The following is a 21,558-nucleotide window of genomic DNA, read 5'->3' on the forward strand; positions in this document are numbered from 1 at the left end:
CTATGATTCATTGGTGTAGGGCAGGGCCTCATGAGCCCTCCTCATTTATTTTTTGAGGGCATTCTCTATAGTGACAGTTTTTAGAATTCTGAAATTTTTGCTTCTTTAAAAAAAAACAAAGAAATATAAGAATGTGCTTTTGTTCTAATCTCAGGGGCTGTTAGTCTGGGGCTGCCTCAGACTGTCCGTAGCATCTGACCATGATTTGTCTCATGCCCTAGCAGAAGCATGGTTTTGCCAGCTGCAGATAATTTCTGCAATTGTATGATGTTTGGAATTCTGGCAGGTTTTCAGAGGAGCCCTGATAAGTGAGATGGGTGCTTGTTGGTAGTTTAGGGAGGTTGGTTGCAATTTGTTAGTAGCCGTGGTCAAAGAAGAAACAAAAGAAAAAAATTAGATTCAAGGATTTTCCTAATTCCTCTCTCCCCTCTATCCTTGTTTCTTTCCTATCTTGTGTTAAGGAGTGAAAACAAGGGGGATAAAGGATGAGGAAAATAAGAACCCATAAAGTAGCAAAGACCAGCTACAATTCTTCCATCATGTGGGTCCCACAGACTGAACTCAAGTCATCAGGCTTAGTCCCACTGAACCATCTTACAGTCTCAATCCCATCATTTTTTAAATGCCTATAAATCCTTGGAGAAGGATATGGCCTCATGAGTCCCCTCCTCTAGTAACCATTAGCACTCTATAAAACCTTGGAGTAGGAAGGGAGTCATAAGTCTTTTTCCCATTCTATGAAAAAAAAGTTGTCAAACTTGTGTAGGTCTCCTTCAGGTATCATACCTGCTAACAGTTCAAGAAGGAAAAGGCTATAATTCCCAGATGTCAGGAGCCTTCATAGGAGAAGCTAATAACTAGCAGGTGATCTTCCTGAGATGAGTTCATTTTGTATTATAATCCACCACGGATTTGCTCCAGTAGGCAAGGCCCATAAGAAAATCATTTTAGGAAAGATTCCTATTAATATGCTTTTCCTGTTATTATTAAACATATATAACAATCACTAGGTATTAGCCCAACGTTTTGAGCAGATCTCTGCAGAACAATAAACTACTGTCTTATACTGACGCTGTATAGACAAATAGATGACTTCCTAATTCTTAATTATGATCCTATAAGAATTCCTAAAATTATATCAGTATTTATTAAGCTCTTTTATAATAGGACAGCTATTAGGTCCTTTCTGATAGTCAAAACTTCAATGAGAACTCTGCCAGTCTCCCATGTGTTACCAGTTAATTGCCTCTTAGTAAGCAGACATTTTACTACTTAGAGAATATTTCAAGAGGTTGTAAAACAATTAACCAAAGGTCATAAAAAGGAAATGAATGATTTATTATAGGTGCTAGGTCAGAAGGTAAAATATTGACTGGGGTTATCCATATGAAACTTCACTAATAACTTAGTTATGTTTTCTAACTCTCCATGAACCTGTGGAGCTGTGACAGGTGATGAATGCTTAGCCAGATGATTGCTCCTAATGGATATGCATGTAAATATTCTCTGTTGTAAACTGCTTGTTCAATTTATGATTTGGATTTATGTGTAAACTTGTGGTGAACTTTTACCATGTGATCATGTATTCTGAAAGATGTATAGGTGTTGAAGACAGAGGAGAGCATTCCCTTTGTTCCCACTTGTCTTAGCATTAATCTTACCGCCCTCATCTTAGCACTCCGTATCTTGCTTTTCTTAGATTCCCTTATCTCCTTTTTTCTTAGACATATCTCCAGTTTTCTTAGAAGCCCCTTCCCCTTTTTCCTTAGAGAACTTTCATAGGAAAATTTTTAGAACTTAAAAACCTAAAACTTAAAAACACTAAAATCACCTTTTAAAGTGTCCCTTTTTCTTCCTGCAACTTTAACTAGCAGACTAAAAGTTAGAGCTGTGCAGTTCTTGTGGAGATAGAACAAAGGCTTTAGGCTACAGATGTTAATTGCCCAACCCTCAGAAAGAGCAAGCAAGTTTTCAGGACCTTTTAGAAGCTAACAAGCATTTAGTATAGAGAGCTAGGATGTCTGGAGGCCATCAGTCTTTAAAGATACACCCGAGTCTGACTCTGTGTTTCATTTCAATACACTCCAAGCCAGGAGGCTCCCAACATCCAGAGGACACAGTGTTCCACAACACTCAGCTAATTGTAAATGAAATACACGAATCCCAATAACAAAAAAAGAAGGATGCCTACCACCAAGTCTGTCCACCTGAATTTCAGTACCAGGACCTACATAGTAGAAGATAAATGATTCTCAAAAACTGTCCTCTGACCATCTCATATGACACATGCCTGCATACAACACACACATGTACACATAAGCACACATACACTAATTAAAAGGGTGAGAGGGGAGATGGAGGACAGTCAAAGGAAAGTGCTCAGCAGATACAGCACTTATGTAAGTAGGAGGATCAAGGTTCAGATCCCAGAGCCCACAAAAAAGCTGGGCAGAGGAGCTGAAGAGATGGTTCATCAGTTGAGAGCACTTGTTGCTCTCCCAGGTCTTGGACTCAGTTACCAGCACCCATATGGTACTCACACTCATCTGTAACTCTAGTTTACTGGTTTCAAATGGCAATAGGTACATATGTGGTGCACAGATATACATGCAGGCAAAACAGCCATACATATAAAATAAAATGTTTAAAAAAAGAAAAAATGCTGAGCATATGTGGTAGCTGCCTGTAATCTCAGCACTCTGGTGGCAGAAACAGGAAATCCTTAGGGCAAGATGGCTAACTCCAGACTCAGCCCAGAGATCCTGCTTCAGTAAAATGCAAATACAAAATCCAGGGACAGGAAAGGTGGCTCAACAGGTAAGGGAACTTGCTGCCATGCCTGACAACCTCAGCTCAATCCCAGGAACCCTGGGCAGGCTACTTGTAGGAGTCAATTCTCCTCTATGTTGTGATTTCTAGTGATCAAATTCAAGTTTGTCAGGTTTTGTGGCAAGAACCTACAGAACCATCTATTTAGTCCAATTCTACTTAGTTTATTTAGTAAATAGTAAATTTAAACAATGAAAAATTTTTACTTTTAGAATACACAAAATAAGAAAAATAAAAATGTTTCTAATATATCAATAAGATACTACTACTAACAACATACTAGTGTTAGGATCATCCATGAAAAATATTTACCTTGGTCATCATAACAAATTTGAATTAGCCAAAAAAAATCAAAGGATTAACTATACTTATTCCTTCAGTGGATGCTTGCAGACAGGGCTACAATGTTGAAATTTAAAATTTTTCATCTTCTGTAAGAATAAATCATCAGTTAATGGCAAATGATGATTCAAGAGAAAGTTATAATTATATGAGTATTTAGTTTTTTTAAAAATTATATGTATGAAGATATTGACTGCATGCATGTATATGAGCCATATGCATGCCTGGTGCCTGTAGATGTTAGAAGAAGGGGTTGGGGGCTGGTGAGACGGCTCAGTGGTTAAGAGCACTGACTGCTCTTCCGGAGGTCATGAGTTCAAATCCCAACAACCACATGGTGGCTCACAACCATTTGTAATGAGATCTGATGCCCTCTTATGGGGTGTCTGAAGACAACTACAGTGTACTTACATATAATAAATAAATAAATAATCTAAAAAAAAAAGAAGAAGAAGGTGTTGGATCCCCAGCGCTGGATTTAGAGATGGCTGTGAGCCGCCATGTGGAAGCTGGGAATGGAACTAAATAAAGTCCTCTGCGAGACCAACAAGTGCTCTTAAATGATGAACCATCTCTCCAGCCCCTTTTATGGGTATTTTTAAAAGAGGACCTTCTATTATTATTATTAATTTTATGTATATACGTACACTACTGCTCTCTTCAGACACACTAGAAAGGGCATCAGACCCCATTACAGATGGTTGTGAGTCACCATGTGGTTGCTGGGAATTGAACTCAACCTCTGGAAGAGCAGTCTCTTAACCACTAAGCCATCTCTCCAGCCCTTATATGGGTATTTTAAAAACAGAATATAGAAATGATTATTAGAAAACTATTTAAGGAATTCAAAGCAAACACTAGGTAGACTAGGGAGTATATAATTATGTGCAATATGTACATGCACACACCTATGACTATCTCGCCTCATTTCAGAAAGTTGTAGATACTGCCAGACATGGTGGAGCATGCCTTTGATGCAGAGACAGGTTGATCTCTTTGAGTTTGAGGCCAGCCTGTTTTTCATAATGAGTTCCAGAACAGCCAGGACTATATAGTAAGAACCTGTCAAAACAAACAAACAAACAAATAAACAAACACACACAAAACAACAAAAGTAAAGAAAAAACAAGAAAGAGAAAAAAAGAAAGAAAGAAAGAGAGAGAGAGAAAGAAAGAAAGAAAGAAAGAAAGAAAGAAAGAAAGAAAGGGAGAGAAGGAAGGAAGAAACGGTAGTTATGAGGGTTGGAGCGATTGCTCAATGATTAAGAAGACTTGGTGCTCATCCAGGGGACTCAAGGTTGGCTCCTAGCACCCATGTAGGACTGCTTACACATGCCTATGACTATAACCATGTGACACCCTATTCTGGACTCTACAGGTACATGTACACAAATGCATATATAAACAAATCTAAAAAAAATCTTAGAACCTTTCTGGTTTATTTGACTTTAAATAACTGTGTATTATTTCAGTTAAATAAACTGGAAACTTAAAATAATAACAATGGGGATGTACATGTGATGGAGTAAGTTTTGGCTGGGGTGGGGGATAACTAATAACATAAAATAACTTTGGGATTTGGGCTTAGACAATGATAGTTTTACATTTAAAATACAGTTATGAGCCATCAAAATGGCTCAGCAGAAAAAGTGCTTCAGTGCCCAGAAACAATATGATAGGTGGAAGACGAAAACCAATTCCTTTTACTTCTACATGTGCAACAAGGCAGTCATCACTACTACCCCACCACACACACACACATACACACGCGCACACACACATACATACACACACTTAAAACATAACACAATAATAATGATGATACAGTAATTTTTAAAGGTATTTATATTAAAATGACAATATACCTGTCCAATAGCCTTAAATGGCAGTGCATGAAAACAGTAAGTTGGGGATAGCATGCAAACAAACAAACAAAAAACCCAACCAACCAACCAAACAAACAAAAAACCCAACAAATTGGTGCCACCAAATTTTTAAATTTCCTCTCTTATCCATGGATGACAACTGTTTTTGCAGTGCTGGGGATTGAGCACAGAGCCTCATGCATGCTAGAGGTAAGTGTTCTGCTACTGAGTCACGCTCTGAGCCCTAACAGTATTTCTTAGCATAATAGTTCTAAGTTTAGAAGTTCTCCTATGCCCCTAAAACAAACAAACAAAAACTTCTCATCCTCCAAATGTAAGCAATATTATAAATGGACTGCTTTCATTTTTAGTCTATCCCCTAAAACGTTATGCAGGATCTTCTAAGTTAAACACATAAAGCATAACTCAGAGTTTCGCATCTTTATATGCAATGGGTTTTCTTCTACCTCTAATCAATTCAGTCTAATATCAGAAATTCAGCTCAAACTTTTCACTATTTTTAATGCATCTTAATTGTACATGTTCCATATCAGAGGGAAGGACATATTATTCGCACTTTGTTTACTGCAAAGAAAGCAGGCATTAATCTACAGGTTAAGAAATCTCCTTCCTGTCTGGGCCCAAGCACTGAGCAGATCCTGGGTGGCAGCTCTGCCCTCAATCTCACAGAACCCAGAGGAAGCAGGCCTCCCAGGAGCTCTAACCCGGGGAGTATCTTAGGTAAGGAGAAAGCAACACTGGCCCCAAACAGGGAGTAACTAGGACCCACTAAGACCCAGGAAGTCACTCTTGGCCCACAGCACTGGATCCTTCTAGTCTGGGCCCAAGCACTGAGCAGATCTTGGGCCCCAGCTCTAACCCCAATCCCACACAGTGGGATGATACAACCAAGATAACAGGAAAGACAGGCTGCAGTCAGAGACAGGGCAGGTAGCATTAAGGAGATCCAGATGGAGAAAGGCAAGTGCAAGAACATAAGCATCAGCAACCCAGGGTACTTGGCATCATTAGAACTTAGTTCTCCCACACAAGAAAGTCCGGAATTCCCGATATCAGTAGGAAAGCAAGATTCAGATTTAAAATCACTTCTAATGATGATGTTAGAGGACTTTAAGAAGGACATAAGTAACACTCTCAAAGAATTTGAGGAAAACACAGGTAAACAGGTAGAAGCCCTTAAAGAGGAAACACAAAAATCCCTTAAAGAATTATAAGAGAACACAACCAAACAGGTGAAGGAATTGAACAAAACCATCCAGGACATAAAAAAAATGGAAGTAGAAACAATAAAGAAATCACAAAGAGAGACTACCCTGGAGATAAAAAACCTAGGAAAGAAATCAGGAGTCATAGACAAAAGCATCACCAACAGAATACAAGAGATAGAAGAATCTCAGGTACAGAAGACACAATAGAAAATATTGACAAAACTGTCAAAGAAAATGCAAAATGCAAAAGGTTCTTAACACAAAACATCCAGGAAATCCAGAACACAATGAGAAGACCAAACCTAAGGATAATAGGTATAAATGAGGTGAAGATTCCCAACTTAAAGGGCCAATAAATCTCTTCAACAAAATTATAGAAGAAAACTTCCCTAATCTAAAGAACAAGATGCCCATAAACATACAAGAAGCCTATAGAACGCCAAATAGATTAGACCAGAAAAGAAATACCTCCCGTCACATAATAATCAAAACACCAAGTGCACAAAACAAAGAAAGAATATTAAATGCAGTAAGGGGAAAAGGCCAAGTAACATACAAAGGCAGACCTATCAGAATTACACCAGACTTCTCACCAGATACTATAAAAGCCAGAAGATGCTGGACAGATGTCATACAGACCCTAAGAGAACACAAATGCCAGCCCAGGCTACTATACCCAGCAAAACTCTCAATTACCATAGATGAAGAAACCTAGATATTCCACGACAAAACCAAATTTACACAGTATCTTTCCACAAACCCAGCATTACAAAGAATAGTGGGAAAGCGCCAATACGAGGAGGGAAATTATACCCTAGAAAGAGCAAGAAAGTAATTCTCTTCCAACAAATCCAAAAGAAGATAGCCATACAAAGATAATTCCACCTCTAATAACAAAAATAACAGGAAGCAACAATCACCGTTCCTTAATATCTCTTAACATCAATGGACTCAATTCTCCAATTAAAAGACATAGGCTAATGGACTGGATACATAAACAGGACCCAGCATTTTGCTGCATACAGGAAATCCACCTCAGTGACAAAGACAGACTCTACCTTACAGTAAAAGGCTGGCAAACAATTTTTCAAGCAAATGGTCCTAAGAAACAAGCTGGAGTAGCCATTCTAAAATCTCCAGCCCGAGAACACAAAGGGAGGGACTCATGGCTCCACCTGTATAGGTAGTTGAGGGTGGCCTCACCAGGCATCAGTGGAAGTGGACCGCCTTGGTGCATGAAAGTTTGGATTCCCTAGTGTTGGGGAATTTCAAGAGCAGGGAGGTGGGAATGGGAGGATGGAGGGAGCACACCCTCATAGAAACTCCCAGAATTATATGGATCAGACATGACAGAGGCAGGCCGCCAGAAGACTAGATTCCAGAATTCAAACAAAAAATTCTCTTGATACTAAAATTTGTTTTGAGAATTGTGTATTGCAGAATACACAGCCTTGGTGTATCTATTCATCAAGCAAGCTGAGCAGAGCTGCTCGAACCTCTGATGTCCTGGAATTTCAGCTGGATGCAGTGAAGACACATCGTCAGAGGCTTATCATTTTACTCTTCCCCCTGCCCCTCTTCTAATATCTCAACACCCATGATCAGCTTGAAGAAGTTAATGAAGAGTCGGTGCCCCTATTCCCTGGGATTAGGGACTGAGGTGGTTAATATTGGGCTGTCTTTCTAGGGAAAAGTAGTGGTTTTGTTGGAACAGGAAGGATTAGCTAGGATTTATTGCATAGCCATAACCTATTGGTAGAAATATGTATAATTGTTATTAAGATGAAGTTATAATTTCTTAAATGGTGCAAAATTTACTTTGATTTCAAATTTAAGGTTTTCATTGCTATGAGCTTCTTATTAATATAAAAGTGAGATGAATATTGTTACTCCCATAGGCATTGTGCCTATATAACACATTTAGAAATACAAGGCTTAGACCCGGTCCTTCTTTAAGGTTTCTAACTGATTTGAGGTGGTTAGCCTGTGATTTAAGGTCCTATAGCAAATTCAGGGCTCTGAGTTTATTGTTAGCGTGTTTTCTATATTTTATTTAGAAATAGCTGAGAAGGAGTTAACAGAGAACAGTCCAGATTGCCTTACATAGTTGGTTTTCAAAACATCAGAAGTCCACAGAATTGACGTTACAAACATTTCTGTATTAATGTTCATTTTGATTAGAGACCTGTCTGCTCCTGACAGCTTCCTGTCTTGGATTCTAAGAAGAAATTGAGCATCTTTGGAGTTACTCCAGTTGTGGTGAGACAGCCACTAGGCAAGAATTGCCTCTTTTCATCTACAGACAAATTACTGTCCAGAAAAGGACACACTTGCTGAATAGTTGGCTGATTATATCTGCCAAGACAGGGTAATCAGCCTTTAATAATTCCGCATCACTAGGTCTGTCAGATGATCCTGGGCCAGAAGGCTGTCAGATGCTCCAACGTTTTGGAGTATAGGGACTGTCCAGGTGTTCAGGTGTCTCTATAAATGGCTAAATTTTAGAAGCTATGCCAACTATGTGATGTATGTGCACATGTGTGTTCTCATAAGAACCAGAGGAACACTTCAGGTGCCCTACTTTATCACTCTCCACCTTATTCCCTTGAGAAAGGAGTTCTCACTGAATGCAGAGCTAGGCTGGCTATCACTTCCACCAACAATTCACTTTTCCCTGGCCCCTGTATCAACTGCTGACATTGCAGATGGAAACACAGCCACACCTAGCTTTTTACATGGGTGCTGATGATTTGACCTAAGAGTCTCATGCTAGTGCAGAAAGTAAGCAGTTAGCCAGTGAGCCATTTTTTAGCCTGTTTACTCATATTTTTTGTTGATCTTTCACTTTTTATTATATGTATAACTTTAATTAATCTAAGTAAAAACTAAATGTACCCATCTCTCAGTAAACCCATTAAAGAAAGGTTATCAGTATAAATGCCATTCATGAGTTGTCAAGATGGCTCAGCCAGCAAAAAGCATTTGCCACCAAGCCTGATGACATAAGTTTAATTCCCAAGATCCAAGATGTAGAAGAAAAAATCTTCTCCATGTTGTCCTCTGACCAACATAGGTATGTACATGTGCACATACACTCACAAATAGGTAAGTGAATAAATAGATGTCATTTTAAAAATCCATATATGTTAGTATCAATTGAAGAAACAATACTTACTTTTTTCTTGAACAGAGTTGTCTTTATCCATCAAATTGAAGAAGCAACTAAAAACAAGCCCAAGACACCAATTAATTTTATGAGTTCTGAATAATACTAAATACTGAAACATGAAACTTAAGTCAGAAATCTTTGGGTCTAATTTCAGTCTTAAGCAAACTTATCATATGATTCCTGACAAGGTAACAGGTTAGGACTGTATTTTCCACTTTATAAAATTAAGGCATCAGGCTAGTAGGACTTCACTAACACAAGTACTTGCTTCCAAGTCTGAAAACTTCAGTTTAAGAAAGAACCACCTTCTGTAAGTTGTCCTCTGATGTCTGCAAGAGTGCTCTGACATGCACTCACCCATATACATGTTCGTGTACACACACACACACACACACACACACACACCACACAATCATTTTGATATCTTTGAACTCAAATGTTGAAGCCTTATCATATTAACTATGTTGGTTTTCATATTTCTTATATCTCTATGTTGTGATTTTTACATTTATTAGGGTCAGGGTTGGGTTTTTTTTATGGTGTTGTGTGGAGATCTTTTGAGTGATTGGCATATTCGTGTTTGTCTGTTAATTAAATAAAACAAAATAGTGGACTGGGGAAATAGCTCAGTACAGTTCTTGTCCTTCAGGTATAGGATCTGAGTCTGATCACCAGAACCAATAGCATAAAAACATGCACTTGTAATCTCAGAGCTGAGGAGGCAGAGACAGGAGGACTCCTGGGGGTTGTTGTCCAACCAGTCTTTCCTAGTTGGTGACCTCCAGGCCAATAAGGAAACCTTGTTTCAAGGAGGTGGATAGAATTTCTGAGGATGACACCTGAGATTGCCCTGTGGCTTTCACATGCATCCACATATACACATTCACAAGTGCACCTGCACATACAAATACAATGCATAAGAAAAAAATTAAGAGCCTGGAAGTGGTGGCGAATGTCTTTAATCCCAGCACTTGGGAGGCAGAGGCAGGTGGATTTCTGATTTCTGAGTTCGAGGTCAGCCTGGTCTACAGAGTGAGTTCTAGGACTGTCAGGGCTATACAGAGAAACCTTATCTCAAAAACAAAAAAAAAAAATTTAAAATATGTAACACTGGAGGCTGGAGAGATGGTTTATCAGTTAAGAGCTCTGGTTGCTCTTCGGAAGTACTGAGTTTAATTTCCACCAACCACATGGAGACTCACAACCATCTATAAAGGGATCTGATGCTCTCTTCTGGCATGCAGGCATACATGCAGATAGGAAACTCATATACATTAAATAAATAAATCTTTTTTTAAAAAAAGAAAAACAGCAAAACCAGAACTGGGCATGGCTGCTTACAGCTGTATCCCCACCCCTCAATGGAGACTGTTTATAGGCATTTAAGATTTTATTTTTGTGGTGGTGGTGATAAAATGTAAGGCTTTATATGTGCTAAGCCAGTGCGTTTCCATAAGCAACATATTCCAGCCCTATTTGGACCTTTAAAAACAGGTGTTACATTAAAATAATCAAAAATTTGAATAGCTTCATTAAAAAGAATTTCAGTTTAAATTATATCTTGAGTTCTCTCACACACACACACCATATAGTCTACAATTTCTCTCTCCCTAAAAAAAATAATCTTGGTTATAGCTAGATGTGGTGGCATTTATATGTAATCCCAGAATTTGAGAGGGTGAGGCAAGAGAATCATGAATTACAGGCTGGGCTAAGCTATATAGGAAGGTTCAGGGTTAGCCTGAGATACATAGTAAAGCCCTGGCTTGGAAAATCAAGAGTTAGTATGTAGCTCAATATAGAGCATTTGCTTAGCAGGCACAAGAGCCTAGGATTTATACTTAGGATTGGGAGGAAAAAGCAGAGATCTCAGCTCCGAAAGTGCATTAGTTAGGCTAGACAGATGGCTCAGTAAGTAAAGACACTTGCCGCCAAGCTTGATTATCTGAGTTCAATCCTTGGAGCTCACATAAGGGAAAAGAACCAACTATGTACGTTGTTCTTTAACCATTATATGAATGCAATTACACAGACAAAATGTAAAAAGAATTAAATGCATTTGTTTATATTTTCATTCCCCACTTTTCTCCTCTCTTCCCCTCTCTCCTCCCACTTCAGACTGTTCCGCTTTCTCTCTCTCTTGAGTCAGGGTCTTGTTACATAACCCTGGTTGGCTTGACCTTTTAATTGTACACCTGTCTGGCCTTAAACTCTCAGTGATCCTCCTGCTTCTACCTCCCAACTGCTAGGATCACAGGTGTGCACCATCATGCCTTGATACTTTTCATTTTTCTAGGTATAAAAAGGAGTATCATGTCTAAATTGTTATCAAATAGCTGTTTCTGCAACCCTTTTATCTTTATGTTAATTATTAACGTAAAAGCAATTTGTAGAGAATGAATTTTAAAAGTCTACAGGTACCATTTTTATTCAAGTTACTGGGTAATTCAAAGCTTCCAAAAGTATTACTTAATTTAATCTAACGCCAATTATCTTTCAAACTGTGTGTGTGTATGTGTGTATTTGCATATGCCACGGCATGTGTGAAAGTCAGAATACAACCTAAAGGAGTTGTTTCTCTCCTACCATATGGGTCCCTGGGATTGAACTCAAGTTGTCAGGTTTGGTGGCAGCAATTACGTCACCTTCCTGGCTCCAGAAAGACAAGGTCCTCCCTGAAAGTAGAAAGAAAAAAATTATTCAGCTATAATTAGTATATACAACTTGATCCCTAGTATTCCAAAAAAAAAAATTCTGTATAGTTCTAAATGTTCTCCTAGAAAATAAAATAAAATAAGTGGAAGAAAAGAAAGGCATAGAATTCTATATCCCTTCCCTTAATAAAAAGGTAATGCTAAGTGGTGAAACACTGGGCTGAAAAGGCTAGCCTATATTGAAAATTTCAGCCAACTGGAGCAAACGGATGGAATAGGAAAGCTGAGGGAAAATGTTGGGGTTTCTTCATTATCAAAACTCTTTCCAATGCTCTTCTTCAGTTTTTCAACATACTTGGATGTAGTATTCAAATGCTAAAATGTACAAAAATATAACATCTTTAAAAACTGTAGAGACAAGGGGCTGGAGAGATGCCTCAGAGGTTAAAGGGCGCACATGGCTCTTCCAAAGCTCCGGAGTTCAATTCCCAGCAGCCACATGGTGGCTTACAACCACCTGTAATGGGATCCGATGCCCTCTTCTGGCCTGCAGACATATACACAGTCCGAATGTTGTATATATAATAAAATCAATCTTAAAAAAATAGGAAAGTGATTTAAAAAAAAAAAAAAAAAACAATGTAAAGACGGGAATTGAGTAACACTTGTTAAAAATTTTAGGTGAGCCTCCTTGCTTTTCTTTCTCCGGAACTTTGAGATGCCTATAAGAAAATGAGGCATTATTTAATGAATTGAATCTTAGGTTCATCAAAAGCCAGAAGCCACTGGTTTATGAACTGTTTTTAAGATGCACCTAACCCTCAAGAGACTGGAGGACTCCCTCAGGGAGTGGAGAGGTCTAGTGAGGTGGGGGTGGGGGAGGGGACATCCTCGTGGAGATGGGGGGAGGAGGTATGGGATGTGGAACAGTCAGAGGGTGGACTGGAAGGGGGATAAAACCTTTGTAAAAAAGATTAAATAAAAAATGGAAAAAAAAAAAAAGAGAACTGGTTTTAAGGTGACAGGCATGAGGATCCTTAACTGGAATCCCTGTATGTTGGAGGCTGAGCCAGCAGGAGAGCCTCAGTTCATGGATAGCCTCAGTTACATATCAAATACAAGACCGGCCTGGGCTATAAGGGACCCTCTCAAAAACAAACAAATAAACCAAAACAGCAGGAGGTCTCTGAGACTGTCTCAGCAAGTAAGAGGGTCTGCTCCCCAAACTGATGATCGGAGATCCACCTGCCGGGACCTATACAGTAAGAACTTACAACCACCACGTTGTCATTTGACCTTCAAACTGTGGGGACAAACATGTACACACACACACACACACACACACATACACACACACACATACACACACACACACACACAAATGTAATTTTAAGAAACCACCACAACTGGCTGTTTACTGATCACATAACCTCTTGAAGGTATTTCTTCACTTTCAAAACAGTTCTCTAATACCTTACAACCTGTAAAAGAGTGGCATCGATCAAACACTCAAATGTTATCACAACTGCATTTGCATGGATATTAAAGTGAAGGCACAGATTAGCTCCTTCATAGATAAAATGTTTCTTTTATTTTTTTACTTTAAGATGGCTTGAATAACACCCTTAACTCTTTAAGGCACCTCACAAATACCTAGGGAACTTTGTGGCTTAAAACTGGTTTATGTATCAAATATAGTTTTAGAGGTGCTAAGAGTCACTGAAACTCATAACCCAACCCCCAAACAACAAAATCGAAAATGTAAGCTCATAGACTTAAAAAATTTTTTTAGCTAATCCTCCCAAACAAAGAGAGGTCCTTGGATAAAGGTCTCCCACATTTGGAAGAAACTGGTTCACTTCACTTTAAGACTACTTCCTAAAAGAATTCAAACTTGAGGAGCATTGAAAGGGACTTCTGTGTCTGCAGCAGGTTTTCCTTCTCCGAATGAAATGCTTTCCCCGGTGCTTAAAAACGAAAAAATCCTGCACAACAGCTCACTGATGGAAAATCGTGCATCTAAGTCCACGTCTCTCCCGTCTGGGTTTTTTTGTTTGTTTGTTTGTTTTGTTTTGTTTTTATCTTCTAGAATCTAGACAATAACCCGAAGAGAGCAAGATTCCTGTGACAGAGAAGGGCAGTCCCTTTGGGAAGAATAAGGGTACTAGCACGGGGAAACTGCTAGCAGTCCTGGGCAAGAGGTAGGGCAGAACTTAAGGGCCGCGCAGGAGCCCGAGGCTGGAAAGTTCGGCATGCCCCAAGACTGAAGATATCCGTGGACAGGAGGTCCCGTCGCTATCCAATGTACAAAAGAGCAGCAGGAGCTGACTCCAGAAAGCGAAGCCAGAGAGGTACTGGGGGCCGGACAGCCTCCCAGGCCTTGGGAACCCAGGCTACCGCCGGATCGGGGCCCACGCGGCCACCCATGCCCAGTCCAGGCCTGGGAGGCGGCTGCCTGTGATCGCCACAAGCAGCCCAAGCTCCGCGTTGCCCAGGCGACCTTTCCCTCCCCGGGGCCCGAAACAAGATGGTGGGCCACAAGCCACTGGGCTTCGGCTCCCTACTATCCAGGGCACGGAAGCTCTGGGCGGGCATCGCGGCCGCTTCGCTCACCTTCGAAGCGGGGAGGCGCGGAGAGGCTTACCCAGACCGCTGTAGGACGTCCGGAGCTCAGAGGAGAAGGAGGAGCAGCAGGAGGAAGAGAAGAAGGAAGGACAGGAGGAGGGGAAAAGAGGGGCGAGGAGAAGGGGAGGAGGCGGAGCGAGAAAGGAGGAGCGCGGAAACACCGGGTGCCTGCCACTCAAATGGCGGCGGGCGGTGACCACAGTCAAAACCCTGGAGACTTGCAGCGCCAAACGAGCTACTGCTGCAAGAGCACCCCAGTATATTCAGGACGCAGTGCCTGACGGGTAAACCGCCACCCCCAAAGTGTACATCCGGGGACCCTGGTGACCGGCCAGTAGGCCAGTGATGAGTTTTAGCATGTGCACTGCCACCAGCAACCTCGAAGGCCCTGGCCTGAGACTGGGATACTGGCCTTTGGAAGGCCCGTGGGAACCATCATCGGCCATGCTGCTCGCCACCCCTGGGCTGCAGCCCCAAAGCAGAGCTCCAGATTCTGTCTGAGCGAGCGCATACGAATACAAAATCTGCGATCACCCAGGGAATAAACATTAAAAGCCCTGGTTTTTAAAAACACCAGACTTAATACACCTTTCACGTTTTAACAGAAAAGAAGTAAATCGACCTGTTTAAGTCATTGGCTGATGGTACCCACGGTTGTTTTAAACACAATTTTGTTTTCCTTTTTTCACTCCTGTCATATACAGTCTTGTAGTTATATAAACTTTTTTTTTTTAATTTACAAGAACACTTGCTAAAATACTGCTTACATGATAGTTTTCTTTTTAAAGATTTTTGTTGTTATTTTGTTTGTCTTATGGGTTTTGGTGGCGGTAGTGGTAGTTGGTTGGGGCTTTTTGTTTTGTTTTTTATTTTTGTTTTCTATTCTTGATTTGTTGGTTTGTTTTTGTTTCCCCTGACACAGGGTTTCTCAGTGTAGCCCTGGCTGTCCTGGAACTCTCTAGGTAGACCAGGCTGGCCTCAAACTCAGAGATCCACCTGCCTCTACCTCCCCGAGGGCTGGGATGAAAGGCAGCTGACACCACAGTCCGGCTCACCACAACCATTCTCAAAAGATCACTTTCTAAATCTTGTCTTTTAAACTTTAAACAGCATTCCCTGTTGTTCCTACCATCTTCTTTGGTGTGAGTGGAAATTTTAAAGATACGACCTGCAACTCAAGTGATTCTGCTTTGGCACATCCAGCAAGTTAAATAAGAATCTAGGTAGGCTTGTCTGACCGTGGTATCTTTAGCTTTTAATCTGTATAGGAGGCAGAGACAGGCAGAACTCTTGAGTTTGAGGCCAGCCTTGTCTACAATGCAAGTTCCAAGACAACCACAGCTACACAGAGAAACACTGTCTCGAAAAGGCCAAAATAAAACAAAAATCTGGGGTCTGTGTTATAGCTCAGTAGATGGTCATCCCTGGGACCCACGCACATGGTAGTATGGCAGGGGAGAACAAAGTTCCTCAAGTTATCTTCTAATCTCCACATAAAAGCCTTAGCGTGAACATGAAACACACACGCACACGTGCACACGCACGCGCAAACACATGCACTCACGCACCATACTAGGCTTCCTGTAGCAGAATTTTAGCAGAACCATTGTTTCTAGCATGAATCTGGAGTGATGGCACCTAGGCTTTGGAGTGGCCTTTTGTCAGTGATTGCTCTCTGAAATTTTATGGGGCTATTCGTTTAAAGAATTCGCAGTCTTTGCATAACTTAGTCCCTAGACATACCTGACAAACCAGGACGTCTAGTACTGAGGAGAACTGCTTCACACAACCCTAAGCTCAGATAAGAGGTTTTGCTACACAGTAACTGACTTGCTAAAAGTGCCTTTTGTGTAATGATGAAAAATGCTGAGGCTGGTAGAATTCAGTCCTTGGAAGGCTGGTCCCCCTGCTGCTTGAGAAGCCTAAACTCCTCCTGGAGAGTCTCCCGCAAACCAAAACAGGACAGCTGCAAACAAGAAAGTTTCTTCTGTAGAATGTTTCAATCTCCCTCCCTCCCTCCCCCCCCCCCGCCCCCGCCCCCGCAGAGAAAAGACTGCTGTTTGTTCCTAAAGCTCTCAGAAAAACAGGTCTCAAACCAGTTAGTTTAGGGAGAGGCAGTTTTATTATGTGCTAATCAGAAGCACAGTGTTAAAAGAAAAAAATGTTAGTGCTAGAGAATATATACAAACTACATTTATATATAGGATGGCTTGATTCGTCCTTACATTTTAGCCAATATAACCATCGTCAGGCAACAGAATAGCAAATGTGTGGTTTAAAGAGAATGACTTTCACATTTATAATTCTTAGTGGCAACCGACTAGTGTTAAGATTTAAAAACTACCTATGTGGATGAGCATGTAGCAAGCTGTTTCCAATGATGCTTAACAAGAAAACCCTTCCAGTTGTTATTCTCACCAAGGTTTACCTTGGTGAAATGTCCAGGAACTGTCATAGGAATTATGGTTACAAGAATATCTTGAGGGACTGATGAGTACCACAGCTACTTGTAGATAATTTCCTTACCTCGGGCTTCATTTCATATCTTCTGCCACTTTTTTATTCAATATTTGCAACCCCCCCCCAGACTTGGCCTACAGAATAAAAGAGGGTGTAACATGCAACTGCTAGAGTCATGGGACAGAGAAAACCCAGTATGTCAGTACATATTTCTGTATGCTAGTGGAACATACTTAATCTCAGTTTGATCAAACCAACCATAAGAAAAATATCTTTGATACAGTTGGAAGCATATCTGAATATTGATTATCCATGCTATTATAAAAATAGTGGTATAATAATGATATTATTCTGTTTGGAGATGTTTGGGAGCCTTTTACATCTGAACTGTATGCATTTACATAATTTGTAAGTATTTTTTCCTGTTCTGTCATTACTTTTATTGCATCCTAGACAATACTCTTCGAAGCACCGTCATCTTTGATTTTGATAAAACATAATTCACCCACTGTTTTCACTCTTGTTTTTGTATTATACATAAGAAACCAATGCCTAATCCAAACTCATGAAGATTAAAACCCAGGTTGCCTACTTAATATTTTATACTTTAGAATTCTGATGTCCCCCTTTCTTCAGTTTTTGTGTAAGTTTATATTAAACATTGGGCATGTTCCTCTCATATTCTCTTAAGCATCCTTCTTTCACCCTTCCCCTCTTGTGTCTGTCCTGTTCCCATTAATGCTTTTACTTCTATATTCATGTCATATATACATATACTACTTTAATTATTTATCAGAGACAGGGTCTCATTGGACCCAGTCTGAACCTAAACTCACATAGCAACTGCAGCTGGCCTTGAATTTTGGTTCACTTTCAAGAATATAACCATTTTAAATTTGTTGCCTGTCAGTGGATCTTGTTCCCCTAACTGGGGTACCTTGTCTGTCCTCAGTGGGAGAGGATGTGCCTATCCCTGCAGTGACTTGATGTGCCAAGGAGGGTTGGTACAGGGTCGGGGTGGGGAGGGGGCTCTCCCTTCTCAGAGGAGAGGGGGAGAGGAACCCATGTGTGAGGGAAGGACTGGGAGGAGGCAGGCTGCAATTGGGATGTAAAGTAAATAAATAAATAAGTAAATAAATGGAAAAAAGAGAATATGACAGTTTTAACAATATTATTTATGCTGATCTATTAATATAGGCGGTCATTTATCAACTTTTAGGATGTTCTTTAATTTTATATTTTTGTTTGAGACAAGGTCTTACTATGTATCCCTGGCTGCCCTGGAGTTTGCTATGTAGCCCAACTTGGCCTTGAATTTACAGAAAACCACTTGCCTCTGCCTCTCTAGTGCTGATATTAAAGGCTCGTGCCACCACCCCCAGCATGTCCTTCAGTTTTTTTTTTTTTTTTTTTTTTTTTTTTTTTTTTTTTTTTTTTTTTTTTTTTTTTTTTTTTTTTTTTTTTATCTTTGGTGCTTTATAGTTCTCTTTATTGAATTCTCTCTCCTGCTTGGTTAGGGTTACTCCTTTGTACTTCATTGTTTTGAAGATTGTTGTGAATAAGATTTGCTTTTCTCCCTTTGTTCTCACTGGATTGATTATTGGTGTATAGAAAAGCTACTGATTTTCGAGTGTTGACTTTATATTCTGCTATTTTTCTGACTTTGTTTATCAGCTCTAAAAGTCTTTTGTTGTAATATTTAGAATAGTCTAAATATAGGATATTGTCTATGAAGTCATAATGTGACTTCTCTTCATCTAATTTTCTTATCTGTAAGAGAAGTGTGGGCTCATAATTACTGAACCACTATCTCTAGCCCCCCTCCTTTCTTTAGTGCTATGTGGACATATGAATTTCTCAATCTTGCCTTAGATCACTGACATTTTTCTTTCATTTGGTCATAGTGTATTAATAATGTTCTCCATTAACTTTTTTATTTGTTTGTTTGCTTGGTTTTTGTTTTTTCAAGTCAGGGTTTCTTATTCATTGAGCTTTTAATTTGAATTTTATTGAGCTTTTTATCTCTGAGGTTTGTGTTTGGGTTTTATTTTTTAGAATCTCTGTGTCGTTACCAAATTTCTCATTCAAGTTGTTAAATTTCTTGTCCCAGTTTTGAATTGAATTGTTTCCTTCATTTATCTGCTCATTTGTGTCTTCTTTGACATTGTTAATAACTTAATTCTATGCTCTTGAATTTATTAATTGGCATTTCAATCAATCATTTTGATATTTTTGAACTCAAATGTTGAAGCCTTGTTTATGTTGCGATTTTTGCATCTATTAGGCTCAGGATTTTTTTTTTCTGGTGTTGTGTGGAGATTTTTTGACTGATCTGTGTTCTCTTCAGGCCTCAGTCACCACTCTTTCTCAGAAGGATGAAGGCACATTGTAGCAATAACAATACAAAAAAAAGAGAGAAAGCACTACCATTTTTTAATGTTGAGATTTTATGAGTTTATTTTAAATTTTAGATCACTGTTTTTCACTTGGATGTGTGATATTCTGGCAGTACTTTGTAGGAGAAAGAGTGTGTGTGTGTGTGGGGGGGTGTCATCCTTCCAAATAAAAAATAGGATCTTTGTAACTAATCAGAGAAGTTTGAATCCACTTCAGAAATGAAAACCTCAATGTATTTGTCCAAATATTCACGGTGACTCTCCATTGTGACATATCTTGTACCCAAGCAATCACACTTGAAAGTTGTATTAATCTCCATTATAGTCACATGATTCCTTGCTTATTTTTTTTATAAAAAGATTTATTTACTTTTATGTTCATGCTTATGTGTGTTTTTTCCTACATGTATATAAGTGAACCACATGTGTGCTTGGTGCCCTGGAAGGCAGAAGTGGGCATTGGATCCCCTGCATCTAGAGTTACAGATAGTTGAGAGCTGCCATGTGAGTGCTGGGAACTGAGCCCTGGAAGAACAGCAAGTGCTCATACATACTAAAGCATCTCTCCAGCCTGTTTGTTTCTTGCTTTTTTTCTTTTCTTTGTTCTAATTTAAATATTTTTTGAGATTATAATGCAATTGCATCATTACCTACCTTCTCTTTCCTCCCTCCAACCCTTCATGTATCCCCTTGTGTTCTCTCTCTCAAATTCAGTCTCTATTTTTTAAATGTTATTGTTGTTGGTGGTGGTGATGGTGTGTGTGTGTGTGTTGCTGTAGCCTGTATATAATACAGATTTTCCTACATTGCCCTGTGGTTTGAAGTTTGCTCCCTTAGACCTTTGTTTACTCCCCCAGGGGAATTGTTTTTTTGCTGACAAAGAATGCCTCTGGCTAGATGTTTCCTTTCCTTAATTTAGTGTTCTCAAGGACGTTGTGCAAGCAGTCACTATTCAGCCCAGAGCAAGAATTTATACTCCCAAAGTGCAGCTTGGGAAAGAGATAAAGATTGCCGTGCCTATCACTCTCTACCCCAGCTTGGAATCCTGAGTTATCTTGGAATAAAAGCTTCAGAGAAGCCAGTTCTTTTTGGTAGATAGTAGAATGGAGGGAGTGTGAACCAGAGGAGTCACAGGACAAGACAGGAAGTGAGAGCATATGTAGTATAGTCAAGCTTTTTTCTTTTAAGAAATCCTCTCACTGGGGCTGGAGAGATGGCTCAGTGGTTAAGAGCACTGACTGCTCTTCCAGAGGTCCTGAGTTCAATTCCCGGCAACCACATGGTGGCTCACAACCATCTGCAATTAGATCTGACGCCCTCTTCTGGCTTGCCTGAAGACAACTACAGTGTACTCATATATGTAAAATAAATAAATAAAATCTTTAAAAAAAAAAAAAGAAATCCTCTCACTAGAACTTATCAAGGCAAAAGTGATCAACATCAGTTTCTTCTGAGGCCCCAACTCTTTAGTTCCCTTTACTGCTTAACATTGTTATGGTAAAGGCTAAATTTCAAATACTTTGGCCCTTGGGGAACACAACAACTAAACCACAGAATTAATATTGTTGGGCATAACTTCATGTATTTGCTAGCTATTATTTTGTCTTTCCTGGAGGAATATTGAACTATTGAAGTCTTTTTTCCATTTAAATTTTTTTATTACATTTTACGTGTGTGTGTGTGTGTGTAAAACTTTTTAGGGATTGAATTCAGGTTGTCACTTTTAGCAGCCTACTCCTTTACCTTCTGAGCTATCCTGCTGTGTCTTGCCCCACCCCCATTTTAAAAACTAAGTTGTTTATACTTTTGACTTATAGAAGTTCTTTTAATAGTCTTATCATAATTTTGTAATAATAACTTATTTTTTATTTTATATTTTTATCTTTTTTGTTTCCCCTTCCCTTCTCCCTCTTGCTCTGACCCCACTCACTCAAACACCCCATAAGAGGGCATCAGGTCCCATTACAGATGGTTGTGAGCCACCATGTGG

At 39.6% G+C, this 21,558-nt stretch overlaps 1 protein-coding gene across 7 annotated transcripts in view; it reads right to left on the reverse strand.

Annotated features, from left to right (window-relative positions):
- Znf280c (zinc finger protein 280C) overlaps positions 1–14,958 on the reverse strand; it is a 57,556-nt gene extending 42,598 nt beyond the window's left edge. For 2 of the 7 annotated variants that reach the window (XM_076918937.1, XM_034485399.2), the window contains exons 1-3: positions 14,701–14,955; positions 12,020–12,108; positions 9,440–9,486 (exon numbers count right to left, since the gene is read on the reverse strand). In XM_076918937.1, the coding sequence (XP_076775052.1) occupies positions 9,440–9,470 (31 nt within the window). In that variant the 5' untranslated portion in view covers positions 9,471–9,486; positions 12,020–12,108; positions 14,701–14,955. Of the gene's footprint in view, positions 1–9,439; positions 9,487–12,019; positions 12,109–14,700 lie in introns of all 7 variants that reach the window. The other 5 variants (XR_013106056.1, XM_076918938.1, XM_076918935.1 and 2 more) reach the window with 5 other exon arrangements.
- Positions 14,959–21,558: the final 6,600 nt, after the last annotated feature.

The sequence above is a fragment of the Arvicanthis niloticus genome, chromosome X (genome assembly GCF_011762505.2).
Source record: "Arvicanthis niloticus isolate mArvNil1 chromosome X, mArvNil1.pat.X, whole genome shotgun sequence".
NCBI lineage: Eukaryota > Metazoa > Chordata > Mammalia > Rodentia > Muridae > Arvicanthis > Arvicanthis niloticus.